The sequence below is a fragment of the Podarcis vaucheri genome, assembly GCF_965113315.1.
Source record: "Podarcis vaucheri genome assembly, chromosome: 17".
Taxonomy (NCBI): Eukaryota; Metazoa; Chordata; class Lepidosauria; order Squamata; family Lacertidae; genus Podarcis; species Podarcis vaucheri.
Genome location: NC_138755.1, coordinates 33,719,312 through 33,733,515, shown reverse-complemented (window position 1 = coordinate 33,733,515; position 14,204 = coordinate 33,719,312). Strand labels below are relative to the sequence as shown.

Below are 14,204 nucleotides of genomic sequence, written 5' to 3'. Positions count from 1 at the left end.
TCAAACATATAAACCTTTTCTGTTGTTGAAGGTTTTGACTTGACGAGGAAAAAACCAGCCGAATCACTATTTATTTACCTTTGTAAAAATAACACATGTGAGTTTGGCAACGCAGAGAACAAAAGCCCCATCTAAGTTCTTCCTCCCTTTTTTCCTTTTCCTTTTACTTCCAGGGACATCCAGCACATTGGCATCAGCCTAGTTGGCCATCAGAAGAAGATTCTCAACAGCATCCAACTCATGCGGGTGCATCTCAATCAGCTGGAGCCTGTTGAGGTCTGACACAGAGAGGACACGCCAAGGACTTGGATACTGAAACGAACCTTTTGTTGTAAAAGGGAGACAGAGGAGTAAGTTTCAAGCATTGATGGAGGGTGCATGAGATGTTGCCCTCCACATCACAGACCGGCGCTCTTGGAGATTTGTAGGGTTATTTTTTTGTTGTTCGGGGTTTTGTTTTTTTTTAAAAAAAACCATAACTTGAGACACTACAAATCCTGTGGTATTTAGATAAGGGTTGACTTGTACATTGAAGTGGGTTGGGGAATTAGTACACAGGGTAGAGCTGGAAGGATAGTTTTGGAGTTCAGAACGAACCTGCTGCCATTTCTATGCCTGGGCCGGCCGGCGGGCTTTGTACTTTGGGTTGGCAGCCTCTCAAAGACGTCTCTTGAGCCGGATCAGGCACAATATAGAGTTGAAACTGAAAGCCGACAGACTCTTGATGCCAAAAAGAAATCCCTTTGAAGCTTTTGTTCCAACCAGGGGGATTTGGTTCTGAGAAAAGCAGCAAGCCTCACCGCCCCACATCCTCGTTGTGGCAAAGACAGCTGTACAGCGACGCAAGATGGCATCTCAGACAGTGAGTTTTAGGCACCAATCATAGGGTGGCAAAGCGGGAAGCAAGCAGACCTGACCCATTTGGGCACAATCCACAGGGGTGGTCTCCAGCTCATTTTGAGTGGGACTTGCACTGGAGGACTTCACAGGGTGGGTTGGGCCCTGTATTAATTAGGGAGGGGGGGCATTTGGGTTTTCCACCTCAGGCACCAAAACATTCAGGGGCAGCTATAGGTCCTGCATTCATCCTCCCAAAGGAGGGAACCAGGATAGCAGCTTTTTAGTAATCAGGTACTGGGAAAGGGATGAGATTCTGTTTAGAGAGCAGAAGGTTCCTTCTTGGCAGTTTCCAACTGGATATTCATACCACCAGAAATGAAATAAAATATTTGACAGAGGAATTAAGTGTGTTCCCTAGGCTTTATTAGATGAACACACTGATCTGCTTCTGCTCCAATGCCAGCACTTTTTAGATGCATTTTTCGATGCTGAACTACATACAGGCAGCAGTGTGGATGGACCAGTTTGTACTTTGCATTATTTTTACCACTCGCCCTCCTTGAAAAAGTGCCCGAATCAGATGCAAAAGTGCTGAAAGATTTTTCACCCAACATGGAATACAAATGATCCCTTTACCTTGTGGTTATATGCAGGTGGTGTCCTGCTGGCAGACAGTGGGGTGGAGACGCACAGCAAATACATAAGCTGGTGGAAAGGCAGAATAAAAATCTGCAGAAAAAATAAATGCATTCCCGGGGACAACACAAGGTGAATGGGGAGGCAGCTCCCCATCAACACTGTGCAGTGCTCAGGAGGGGCATTGGAGATCCAAGGAGATTGCATATATGTTGAGCATCACCCATGCATGGAAGTCCACTTCCATGCGCAGCTCTGCACTGTGGCCTCAAGGTAATGCACTACATTTTAGCAGTGTGCCTTTAGCAATTGGTTTCAGTGAATGTATATCCCTCCATCATGCATTTGATGCAGGGGGTTGGAATGTGTGCAGAGGAGGGCATATCACCCCACAGCTCAATCAAATCTGTACGTATGCATTGCAGCAGGTAAGGGGGGAACTCTTGGGTGATCCTGCTGCCCAAGGTCTCTGGATTAATGGAATAAGTATGAAGGCAGAAGTATAAATTGCCACTGGGAAGAAATTGGCATCCAAGTTCTGGTGTGCTAGAAAATGTTGGCAGTCATATTTTTAAAGCATTACGGTGTTAACATTTGAACATGCAAAACAAGGGTCACTACGCTGTTATTGAGAGGATTCTTTCCAGAAAGGCAGCCTAGAACCATCTAAAATAAATAGACTTGTGCAGACGTAGCATTTAAAAAATGTATTTTGTAACAGGAGCTTTAGAGAAAATGTTCAATAATGGATCCATATGAACCCAGGACAAAGGAATCTCTGGATTTCGTATTTAACATAGCTCAGGTTTAAAATTATAATTACTTCAACCAAGACATAGATTGCACTTCAACCAAGACATAGATTGCACACGCCATGTTTGCAAACAACACAATACAGAATGGACACCACACTCTTCTAAAGTTACCCTCTGACACCAAAATTAAACTTAAAGAATTGAAGGTCTCGGCAGAACATTCGATTGAATTTGACAACAGAGACCTAGGAAGATGAAGGCAAAATTCACATGTACAATTAAAGAGGGAAATGAGTATCACTAACAAGGTGAGCACTGACTGAGCTAGTTACTAACCTCTCCCTGTTAATTTTCTCCACCAACCTTTTCATAAACTTCAGCCTCAATGGTAGGCAATGGCATTTTTTTTTAAAAAAAGAATATAATTGATCAAATTAGCAGCGATCTACTTTCTTCCACCAGAGTGGTGGCAATGATAGCCCCAGAATGCTTCCTCATTTCACCCCCGGTAACGTATAGATAACTAAAACATGTCATGTGACACCCCCTTGTTGCAAGCTTCTCTGCCCCTCTCCCCTCTACTTCACTGACAGGGTAGGAAGCAGAAGATGCTACGCTATCTTGTCACGTTCCACATGTTAGTTTACTAGACAGGCCCCAAAGGGCAGCTGAGACCCAGGGTTGCCGTTTCCGGCAGTAGCCGTGCAATCTCTGCATTGTCACATTTCACCAATAATAAGGCAGGCAGGCAGGAATACTGATGTCCTGGAAGAAACACCGAAGAGGAGACGAGAGATGATAAATGGGTTAAAATATAAATTGCACAAGGAACAGTCTGAAGCAGGGGTGGGGAGAGTGAGTGCAAGCAAGACTGAGCGGAGAGAAAGAGACACAGAGAGAGGGAACAAAGAGAGAGAGTGTAGAGCACAAAGCAACAAGCAGCCAAAGATGGAGCTCAGAGCAAGAAAATGAAAAGCCAAAGAGCAGAAGACAGTGCACAGAGCACGAGACAGCAGAGTGCGAGAGAGCATGCAGAAAAACGACGCGCTGCCCCAAACCTGAAGAAAATGAGCTTCTGATCAGAAGAAGCAGCCGCAAGAGACCTTAAAAACACTCCTAAAATTAGAAAGCTGCCTGCAAACTGCAAAGCTATTCCCTTTTTACATCCAAGTACAGGGCCAGGAGGCCGAGGTTTCGGTTGCCCAAGTCTAGATTTAAACTATGCGTTAGTAACTAACTCCGTACTCTTCAGCTCGGCTGAGCAGTGCAACACATTCCCCGAGGAAGGGGCTGAATGTCCTTCATTTACCAGCTCCTAGGAGTCTCTGGGGTGGAACCAGATGCTACAAGGAGCAATCGCGAAAAGGGGGGGGGGGGATGAAAAAATGCACAAAATGACCCGTCTCTCTCTCTCTCACACACACACACTTACATGCTACACATGACCAGGGTGAGAAGAGGCAAAGCAGCAGCAACACAGGACAGCAGCATCTCCATCCTTCTTGCCATAGCTGCTGTTCCCCACCCTCCTTGGATTTACCTTTCACTACTGGCAAAGGTGTGGTGAACTGTATCCCAGCGGGACTAGCTTATTCCTTAGCATCTCTTCTTGCTCTTGACAGCCATATATAAACTTAAGGATATTACCAGCTCTTGACCCCACCTGGAGTTCCATGAAACATGCAGTAGTGGCTGCAGGAGGAAATCTATTCTCCAAGAACACAAGAAAAGTTAGACCCAGTGTTCTCTCAATCACCACTCAAGGTATAAGATCTGCAACACTCGTGGGAAGTTCTGGCGGGGGGAAGTGTCTTTGTCCTCAAAGGATGCTACAATCTTGGTCGTCTCCCAAGAAGTTCTCCTGGACTTGTAACAATTATCTGATGCTGGCGTGCTTACTTGCACTTCCACAAGAGAAGACCTTCCCGGGTCTTCTCCTTGCAGCAATTGTGGGCTCCAAACTATCAACAGTCATTTGACAGTTGTCAGTGCCAGAGAATTTTAAATAAGTGTGGCCATTACAATAGCCCTGAGTGGCCTCTAGCCCCTATGTCACAAGGAGACGCTTCCACAGGCACAAGGGCAACAGTTCCCGCGCTCACACATGGTAGACCTCTTCCTCTTCCATAGCATGGTTGGTGTATCCTGGAAGCTGGACCAAAGTGTTGCGCCTTATGATGTCCCAGCCGCAGTTTGAGCTCCTCCGCGATAAACTGGGTGTGTCAGAAGGAGTGCCAATGGGCACCTGCCTCGTTGAGCAAGTCTGTCCGCCATCTGCCCCCGCTGGCAATTTGCGCTTCAGGTACTTTTCAAAGGCATCCCTTCGGTGGGGCTCAAATGTTTTAGGCTGCTTCGGCTGCCGGTTTTCACAACGACTTTCAACCCTGCAGGCAAGAGAGAAACAAAAAGAGGAAACGGTTTACTGCTAAGGTTTGGTCCTCGTTCCAAGCTGAAGACAAAATAGCTTTGTTGTGACTAACTGTAATGGTAAATCAGCATGGCCAACTGTAGCATTAAAAACTTGTCAAAAACCTGAGCCAAAGGTGTATGGCAGACTATCGGGCAGAGTGTTGCCTTTACTCTAGACTCATAACTAGAAATATCCTTGAATCTTCTTCTGGAAAACAGCTGGAGAAACCTAGTGAAATGAAAGCTAAAAATCCAGAGAAACCCAAACCACTGCTCAACTTGGAGTTGGGGGAGCAGGATGGACCAATATGCTTTACTTTTGTTTTGCCTTAAACTTAACATTTTGTGAATTCTATGAAAGGCCTTCTACCTTTCCCCCATAACTGATGCACTATGTCCTTGTTTTTAAATTCTGAATCAGGAGAGAGGGGAAATCTGTTCTCCTTGCTCTGACTCCCCTAGCACAGCAGCAGCAAAGAGAAGGCAATCAGCTTTGGCCAATTTCTCTCCCCATCATCTGGCACTTTTACTATACAGTGCATAAATTTAACCTGTGGGATTCATTTGCACAAGATTCGCTGGAAGCTAAGTAGGCCAGAATTAATTATGCATGTGATCATGACCAGTAAGAGCTCAACGCAGATTAGCAAGAAGACAATACAGCTATGATTATACTCCACGAAGGCCATTTTCTGAATGGCAGTATACAAGAGACCACTAACCCTGCTGGCAGGTTCATTCATTCCCCCTCCAAACTACAGGGGTGCAGAATCAGACAGGCACCAAGAATAGATTCCCTGCACAAATGCAGAATCCTCTACAGAGCCGGTGCCCTGTGTATGATCTGCCCCCATAACCCAGTACTATGTGCCGCCACCACCCCAAAGAACAGGACTAAAAAGAACATGTCACACCCCACATTTCCCTCTCTTCCAAATGCCGTGCCAAAACCATTTCTGCATTAATATAATCATAGGGTCTTGGAAGTGCCTGCCATTTCCAGCAATTTTTCAAAACTTGTGGAAAAATATGTTTGCATTCTTTCAGTGATGTTGCTCTTCGTGGCTCTATTTTGCTGCTTCTAGCTCCTTGTAGTCTTCAGCTTCATGCACCCACAAGTGCCACTTTGTTCTGCTGGCTGTGACGGCAACCCCCATGATTCGTTCAGGGATATAGTCAAGTACCTGGATAGCTCAGTTGGTTAGAGTGTGGTGCTGATAATGCCAAGGCTGCAGGTTTAATCCCTGTGTGGAACAGTTGCATATTCCTTCAGTGCAAGGGGTTGACCCAGACAAGCCTCAGGGTCCCTTCCAACTCTACAATTCTATGTAACAATGCTATGTTTCATGTGGTGAAATCATGAGCACACAGCATCACACAGGGTTGCGACAGCCAACTGGGCAAATTCATCCGTGAGGGCAATGAACAATAAGACCAGTGGTATTAAGCAGCAACCAAGGGGGAGAAAGGAGTCACTGGAATAGCAGCAGAATAATGCAAATTATTAGTGTGAGTGCGTTGGATTTTGAGGCCGAAGCCCAGGATCCCTTGCAGCAGAATGGGAAGGAGGGCCCTCAAATACAAGACAGTCTCTGGATAATCACATTTTGACGGGAGTGATGCTGCCTAAAGAAAAAGCATCCCTGGGAGAGCATTAAGTCCACAGAATAAAACTGCCCAACTTGCATCATTGCAAATGCACTATTTTCTGAGCAAATATTGAAATCAATGAACGTTATTTGCAATCATCCTTCCCTGCCCCCTTGCTGGTTGCTTCAGATTTGACCTTTAAGAGTAGCAAACCTATCTGGTGATGCAGTAAGGTTGCTTTGGGATATGGCGTTGTATTTTCACCCCTTGGCAGAGTCGTTTACAGTACAGTGGTACCTCGGGTTACATACACTTCAGGTTACATACGCTTCAGGTTACAGACTCCGCTAACCCAGAAATATTACCTCGGGTTAAGAACTTTGCTTCAGGATGAGAACAGAAATCGTGCGGTGCGGCAGCAGCAGACTAAAGTAGTGCTTCAGGTTAAGAACAGTTTCAGGTTAAGAATGGACCTCCGGAACCATTTAAGTATGTAACCAGAGGTACCACTGTATGTTATATACAAATATCCATGGGCTTCTCTGACTAGCTGCGGTAGTGCAATGGTCCAATTACTAACCAGAAAAAAATACGTTAACAGGCCACTTGTGCATTTGTCCCACAAAATGAGCGGCTCAACCTTTATCTCAAAATGATGGCCGTCCTTTGGCAGTTGCCCCATTCAAGTGTTCTAAAAACCTCATGTGATGCGGGGCAAGTGGGGCTGACCTACTGCTGTCCACATCCACCTTCCCCAAGTTGGAAGGAGGGCACCTGAAGCACAGATCCTGCTCTCCTGCTGTAGGCCGCAGATGACTGATTTAGAATCTGAGAAAAGCAGGGTTGAACCACGTGTGGAGAACCTAAACAAAGAGAAACAGCTTCCTATGCAGATATTGCACCAGCAGCCCATGGGGGGTGACGGTATGTGTGGAGCTGGTCCAACTCTGCTTCACAATATATAAACTGCACCAAAGATATCCTCCACATTTGTTTCTCTGTTGAGAGAAACGGTCAAGGTCTTCTCTCTCTTCTGCTCCCCGTTTCCCCACCATAGTTCAACACTCAAGGGAGATGCACAACTGTCAGAGCAAAGCTCTTCCACTTGAATGCAGCTTCATTCTTACGACATAAAGATTATATGAAGCTTCCATTCTCAGTGGCCTGAAACTCTTATGTCCATCCAGGGGAAAGAAATGCTTCCCCCTTGTGTTCTACTGGGGAAAGTACGGGGTGGCGGTGCAGAGATCAATGGGGCATCTCCAGATCGAGACAATCGTGACAAATCACTCTACACTTTGTCATACCCCCTAGGCAAAGAGGTAGAATTACCCTCCTTGCAAACGCAACTAATTCAATTATATGGAGCTATGAGAGCGACAGCCTCCTGCCTTTAACAGCTGTTACCATTCCTGTGCCAACTCCCGAAATTCAAGTTAGCAGCATGTGCTGATGCAGTGCTTGGAGTGTCTCTGTGTATTGTTGAGGAGGGTGGTTAAGGGAGGTTATGAGCCCTGCTTTACAGAAGACAAATCTTCAATTTTGAAGGGCGATCAGAGGACAGTCCTCTGTCTGAAAGTGTCAACTGTCTGAGGGCTGTCCAGTCCAAGTCTGCTTTAAAGATAAGGAACCAGAAAAGATAGAAAGCATGGACCTTGGCATCACCTATCAACACTTAGCAGCACTTGGAGAAACCACTATCCAGAGATGCATTGTATTTCTATTTAAATTACAGAAATCACAGTGTTACCTTGGTTTTCGAATTTAATCTATTCCAGGAGTCCTTTCGACTTCCAGAACCGTTCAAAAACCAAGATGCGGCTTCTGATTGGTTGCAGGAGCTTCCTGCACTCAAATCAGAAGCCGCGTCAGACATTCGGCATCCGAAAAATGTTCAAAAACCGAACACTCACTTCCAGGTTTGCGGCGTTCGGGAGCCAATTTATTCGGGAGCCAGGCCGTTTGACTACCAAGGTACCACTGTATTTGTTAATTTGTATCTTGATGCAAATTGCCATATATAAATTTTGTGCAGATTTTTTGTCTTTTTTTATGATGTTGATGATGCAAACTATCTTTTTGGGAGGACATTGCATAACTGGTGATCCTATTTGGGGGGCGGGCATTGCTGAAGAAGGCTAGCATTCAATATTCTCCATTTTACAGTACAATTCTGATATGTAGAGTGTCCTGGTAAAAATAGCAAGCAATTTGGCAATTGGGAGCAGATCTACCTTGTTACATTTCTGCATGATAAGCTTGGGTTTCTTCTTCCCACTCCCACATATCTAAGAGTGAGCGGTGTTCATATCTTAGGAGATCTAATATACATACTGGTATGTATTAGGAGATCTAATATACATACATGCTGTCCACATGACCCAGAAGCTGTACGCCAGCTCCCTTGGCCAATAAAGCGAGATGAGCGCCGCAACCCCAGAGTCGGTAATGACTGGACCTAATGGTCAGGGGTCCCTTTACCTTTACCTATACTTAGCAGGGAGTAGCTGCTGCTCCCTGTTGAGTGTACACATAGGGCTTACCCACACTTACTCTTTCCAGGCAGAGGTCTGCACTTTAACTTGTCTGTGTCAGAACAGGGTTTGTTTGTTTGTTTTTGTCCTGAGCTTTTCCCACAAAATGCTATTTAACGCTCAATCAGAGCAAACGTCAATTCGGGTTTTCTGCAGATTGATGTTTGCTCTTTGAAGCACAGGTTTTTGCAAGGAAAGCTCCAGAGCAACAAAAATGGGAGTTTGGACTGAGAGATTTAAATCGCAGACCATGCCTGGAAAGCCCAGGTTTGTTGCTGTGAAATGGACCTTGGAGAAAAAGGTAAACAGAAAATCATCAAATCCAACAGCCTCTACACTAGAAATGTACAGAAAGCAATGAAAACCGAATGAAAATAATTAGAACTTGGCTTGCTGAATGGGAGTTTCCATTTCTCCATTGCTAACTTTTAAGAGAAATGTTGTAATATTGCTCTAAGCACAACAGGTGTTCAGTTGCTAATGTTATCCTTCTGGATTGCAACCTGAAACCATTATAGTGTAATGTTTACATGAGATCCTGACTCTCCAGAATTATTCACCTATGTCACTTGTGGAATTTTCCAAAGCACCAAAGGGGTTTTTGTTTATTGTTTTGGAAAGTTTGAACAAAATATGTCGAACTATTACATAAACTGAAGGTTAAAGAGAAAAAACAATATAGTTTCCACCTGCTGTGAAAGAAAAGTATGACCATTAATTTATTGGAAAGTGCTGCAGGGATCACAGCAGCTTGAAACTTAGCACGGTCACAGTTTGCCTGTGTAACTAGTGTTGGCAAAGCTATTAATTTTAATAACACCAGAGGTTAGGAGTGTATCAGATGTACACATAGTACACAACAAAGAACCCAGAGCCAGCACATGACATCTGGGAAGAAGGCATTTGTGCGTATGCTTCGATTTGCTGAAGTATAATAATTAACCCCCCCCCCAACTCCAAATAAGATCTGCAAAGATAGGCAAATTTAGATCATGCTGGAATCTAAATGTATGCGACACACAAAAAGGCACAAGGTTTCTTGCTTAGCAGCCAAAGCACAAGGGAAGAATCCCACCAAACCAACACAGCACTGTGAATTATAATAGTTGGGAGTTGCCAGGAAATGTTGCCTAAAGCAAAATTTGGCAGTGAATGTGGAGGTCCCTGCTTGGCCAAAACACCAGGGGAATTTTCAGGGCTCTAAAAGGGGTTCATGGGCAACAGAGTTTTTTTAGATGGGGTTCTATACATTTCTTGTTGTCATACTGTCCTGGCACAGAGGGTAGGCACAGACAAACCTGAAAACCAGTGCTGAGCTGAAAGTTTTGCAAAAATAATGAGAGGAGTTCAACACCACACTAAGGCAATCGTTCCATCAGGGCAAACATTTTGGCTTGTTAGACAGACTGACCCTCCTCCTGCGTGCTGTTCCTGGGGTACTCCCATCCCCATCCCAAACTAACTTTGGAACCACAAGAGAGGGAAGAAAAACCCATTGCACAAGCAGAAGTCCTTGCACAGGGCTTCTGCTGACAGGATTCATTAACCTACCCAGTAACTAGAGTCCAAGGGAGTCTTTCGGAAATGTTTCAAGCGAAGGGCTGAGAAACTATGCTGCAATTTCCCACTGGAAAGGCTCACTTCCTAAGTGAACATTAATGGAAGCATTGCCTTCCCTTTAACAGGCTTAATGTGCCCTTAGTGGCGTATCTGATTGGCCACAGAGCATTCCAGTGCGCTCACATCCACTACATGATCCCTCATTAGTTGGAACGCTATGAAGTAGACAGGCAGAGAGAGAAACAGCCACACTGAATCAGCAGCAGCCAGGGGTGAGGGTGGGGACCATGGCTGTGGACACACATTAATCAAGGGGATCTCCCTTGGAGGATCAAGGGGTCTCCCTTGGAGAGGTTCAATCAGAACAATGGATTCTTATCCTAGTGTGTGTGTTAGCTGGCTTACCAATGCCAGGATGGCTCCATTATCAACTACATTTTTCAGTGACCACTGCTAATGTAACTATCACCACCTGTACTTGGATACAGTTAATTTTTCCTTTGACCTCACTGTTTACAATTTCCCAGACAGAATCATGTATACCAGCAAGTGAGGACAACACTGCATGCAGACAATGGGGTGAACGATAGTCTACAAAAGCTAATGTCATAATAACGTTGTTGGCGTTTAAGGTGCCAAAAAGTTGGTATTCAGCATAGGAGATTTACAGGAATGACTATGATGGACAAGCCAAACCTACCTGAGATACCACCGGTCGCCCAGCCCATACTCCTGCCCCCAGATCCCAGACCGAGGCCAGAGGCATTGTGGGAGTTTGCGCTCTAGCATGACAGTAGTTGCAACAACCTGAAAAACACAAGTTTAAAAAGATGGGTCATTAGTTTCATTGAACCTTGGGGGAAAGAGAGCTAGTGCCCCCTTAGTCAATTTCAATTCCCCCCCAATATTAAATTCGCTTCAATTCCACATTAGTTTACAGTGGTACCCCGCAAGACGAATGCCTCGCTCAACGAAAAACGCGCAAGACGAAAGGGTTTTCTGATTTTTTAGCCGCTTCGCAAGACAAATTTTCCTATGGGCCTTTCTCGCAAAATGATTTTTTTTTTTTTTTGAGTTTTTCCCCACAGGCTCCCTCTAAACTTCAGCGGAGCGGGGCGGGCTGGGAGGGAATCCCTTGGCCCCCCGCCGGACTTCCCGCAGCTCTTTTGAAGTCCGGCGGGGGGAGAAGGGCTTTTCTTCCCACCGCCAGCCTTCAGAACAGCCTTCTGAAGGCTGGCGGTGGGAAGAAAAGCCCTTCTCCCCCCGCCTGCCTACAGAAGAGGTTCAAGGAAAGAGGCGAAGGAGCGCTGCCCCATCACCTCTGTCCCCGGAGCTTGCCGTTCTCCCCCCGGCCTGCCTTCAGAAGAGGTCCGGGGACAGTCTGGTCTGAAGGCAGTCTCCATAGGAACGCATTAATTGATTTTCAATGCATTCCTATGGGAAACCATGCTTTGCAAGACAAAAAACTCGCAAGAAGAAAAAACTCGTGGAACGAATTAATTTCGTCTTGCGAGGCACCACTGTACTTTAAAAAAGGAAGTCCAGCATTTTGGTCTGCCATTTTGCCTAATGCTATTTATTTTATTTTCTTCATATAACTTATATAGCACTTGATTTTTTAAAAAACCTCAGTTTATAAAAAATAAAATAATAAAATTGTTGTTACTACTACTACTATTATTATTATTATTATTATTATTATTATTATTATTATTATTATTATTTGCATTACTCACCATTCACCAGCAGGTTCCAAGGCTGGTTATAATTACAACAAATTAAAATTCAGATTTGAATCTGTTATTTGCATCTTTATGCCCATGCTGATGGCTCCTTCAGGAGGAAGCGCCAAGTACAAATTTAATAAATAGAGAATTAATTACTAGACAGTTGTAAACATAAACAACACAATCAGCTCAGGGAAAGGGGTCAATCATCATCTTCAGTTAACAGGACAAAGGGTCAATCCATCACCTGGGCTCTCCAGAGTTCGTCCCGTTCGTGGGCCACACGCCAGTGGGTGTCCCCCATCATGGCAATGAGCAGGTTGAGCATAAGGAGAGTGGCGATGACAGCAAAGGCAGAGTAGGTGATCCCATACATGAAAGGCAAGTCCACTTCGTAGTTGGCAGGTCCATCAATGATGGTCAGGAAGAGTTCAAAAGTGCTAAAAAGTGCCATGGGGTAGTTGTAGAAGTGGCCCAGCTCATCGGGGTCTTCGGTTTGGAAGATAATATAAAACGCTGGAAAAGAAAGAAGAAGAAGAGTGAGATATTCCATGTATCAACATTGACCCATGCATAACATGGGTGTCATATGTGAAGGGGATCTTTAGGACATTTGCCTATAGCTTTAGATTTCCTCTCGCTTTCTTGAGGGATGCTGCTCATTCACCCTTGAACTCTATGTATCCAATGGAAGACCGTCCCAGGATGCACAGGTGTTAACAGTTGGCAAATCAAAGCTTCTCCCCTTTCCGTTTTCACCTGCTTGATGGCATGGGGCACTAAGAATTCTCAGTAGGCAAATATATTGTGTGGTTGCCTACGTGAAGTGAGTGTAATAGAATCATAGAATGATAGAGTTGGAAGAGACCACAAGGGCCATCGAGTCCAACCCCCTGCCAAGCAGGAAACACCATCAGAGCACTCCTGACATATGGTTGTCAAGCCTCTGCTTAAAGACCTCCAAAGTAGGAGACTCCACCACACTCCTTGGCAGCAAATTCCACTGTCGAACAGCTCTTACTGTCAGGAAGTTCTTCCTAATGTTTAGGTGGAATCTTCTTTCTTGTAGTTTGAATCCATTGCTCCGTGTCCGCTTCTCTGGAGCAGCAGAAAACAACCTTTCTCCCTCCTCTATATGACATCCTTTTATATATTTGAACATGGCTATCATATCACCCCTTAACCTCCTCTTCTCCAGGCTAAACATGCCCAGCTCCCTTAGCCGTTCCTCATAAGGCATCGTTTCCAGGCCTTTGACCATTTTGGTTGCCCTCCTCTGGACAGGTTCCAGTTTGTCAGTGTCCTTCTTGAATTGTGGTGCCCAGAACTGGACACAGTACTCCAGGTGAGGTCTGACCAGAGCAGAATACAGTGGCACTATTACTTCCCTTGATCTAGATGCTATACTCCTATTGATGCAGCCCAGAATTGCATTGGCTTTTTTAGCTGCCACATCACACTGTTGGCTCATGTCAAGTTTGTGGTCAACCAAGACTCCTAGATCCTTTTCACATGTACTGCTCTCAAGCAGTAATATGTAGTCAGGCTCTTTCCCCAGCTGCAACTTTTACAACCAAGCAAAACAATACCTGGTCATGCATACTTGCATTTCCTCATATTCATCTTTTATTCCCCCCCCACACACCTTCCCTTAGTTGTCTCCATCACTGCTGACCTTTGGATTCTAAGCTACTTGAAACAGGACCTGACTTCAAAATAAAGTAAAAAAATTGATGTATTCAACTCTGAAAAGTTCCACATTTGGTGACTGATGCCCACACTCTGAAGCAGCCGTTTTATGACTGTTGCCCACACCACCCTCTCAAAATGTTCAAATGTGTCCATTTCCCCCAAAAGGTTGTGAGCCCTCACTTAAACAATAGCAGCAGAGGATCTTGGATAGCATTTTAAACTCTGTTCTGTGACACAGACAAGATGGCCAAACTGTCACTGCCAGGTACCATCGAAAATCAAGTGATGTTAAGTTAGGGTGCATAGAATAATAGAATTGTAGAGCTGGAACCCCTGCAATGCAGGAATATACAGTTGTCCCATACGGGGTTCAAACCTGCAAGCTTGGCTTCCAACAAAGTCATTATGCTCATAGAACAACTTCTGCTTGTGCAATGGAATATCCGGTCCCTCTTCTGCCC

General features: G+C 44.9%; 2 protein-coding genes across 5 annotated transcripts in view; one reads left to right on the top strand and one right to left on the bottom strand.

Moving 5' to 3' along the window:
* Window positions 1-1,241, top strand: part of LOC309521782 (ephrin type-B receptor 5) — a 159,732-nt gene extending 158,491 nt beyond the window's left edge. For all 3 annotated transcript variants that reach the window (XM_082204662.1, XM_082204660.1, XM_082204661.1), the window contains one exon: window positions 174-1,241. In XM_082204662.1, the coding sequence (XP_082060788.1) occupies window positions 174-282 (109 nt within the window). In that variant the 3' untranslated portion in view covers window positions 283-1,241. The remainder of the gene's footprint in view (window positions 1-173) is intronic.
* Window positions 1,242-2,326: 1,085 nt separating this feature from the next.
* Window positions 2,327-14,204, bottom strand: part of TRPV6 (transient receptor potential cation channel subfamily V member 6) — a 95,781-nt gene continuing 83,903 nt past the window's right edge. For both annotated transcript variants that reach the window (XM_082204790.1, XM_082204789.1), the window contains exons 13-15: window positions 12,299-12,567; window positions 11,025-11,131; window positions 2,327-4,615 (exon numbers count right to left, since the gene is read on the bottom strand). In XM_082204790.1, the coding sequence (XP_082060916.1) occupies window positions 4,330-4,615; window positions 11,025-11,131; window positions 12,299-12,567 (662 nt within the window). In that variant the 3' untranslated portion in view covers window positions 2,327-4,329. The remainder of the gene's footprint in view (window positions 4,616-11,024; window positions 11,132-12,298; window positions 12,568-14,204) is intronic.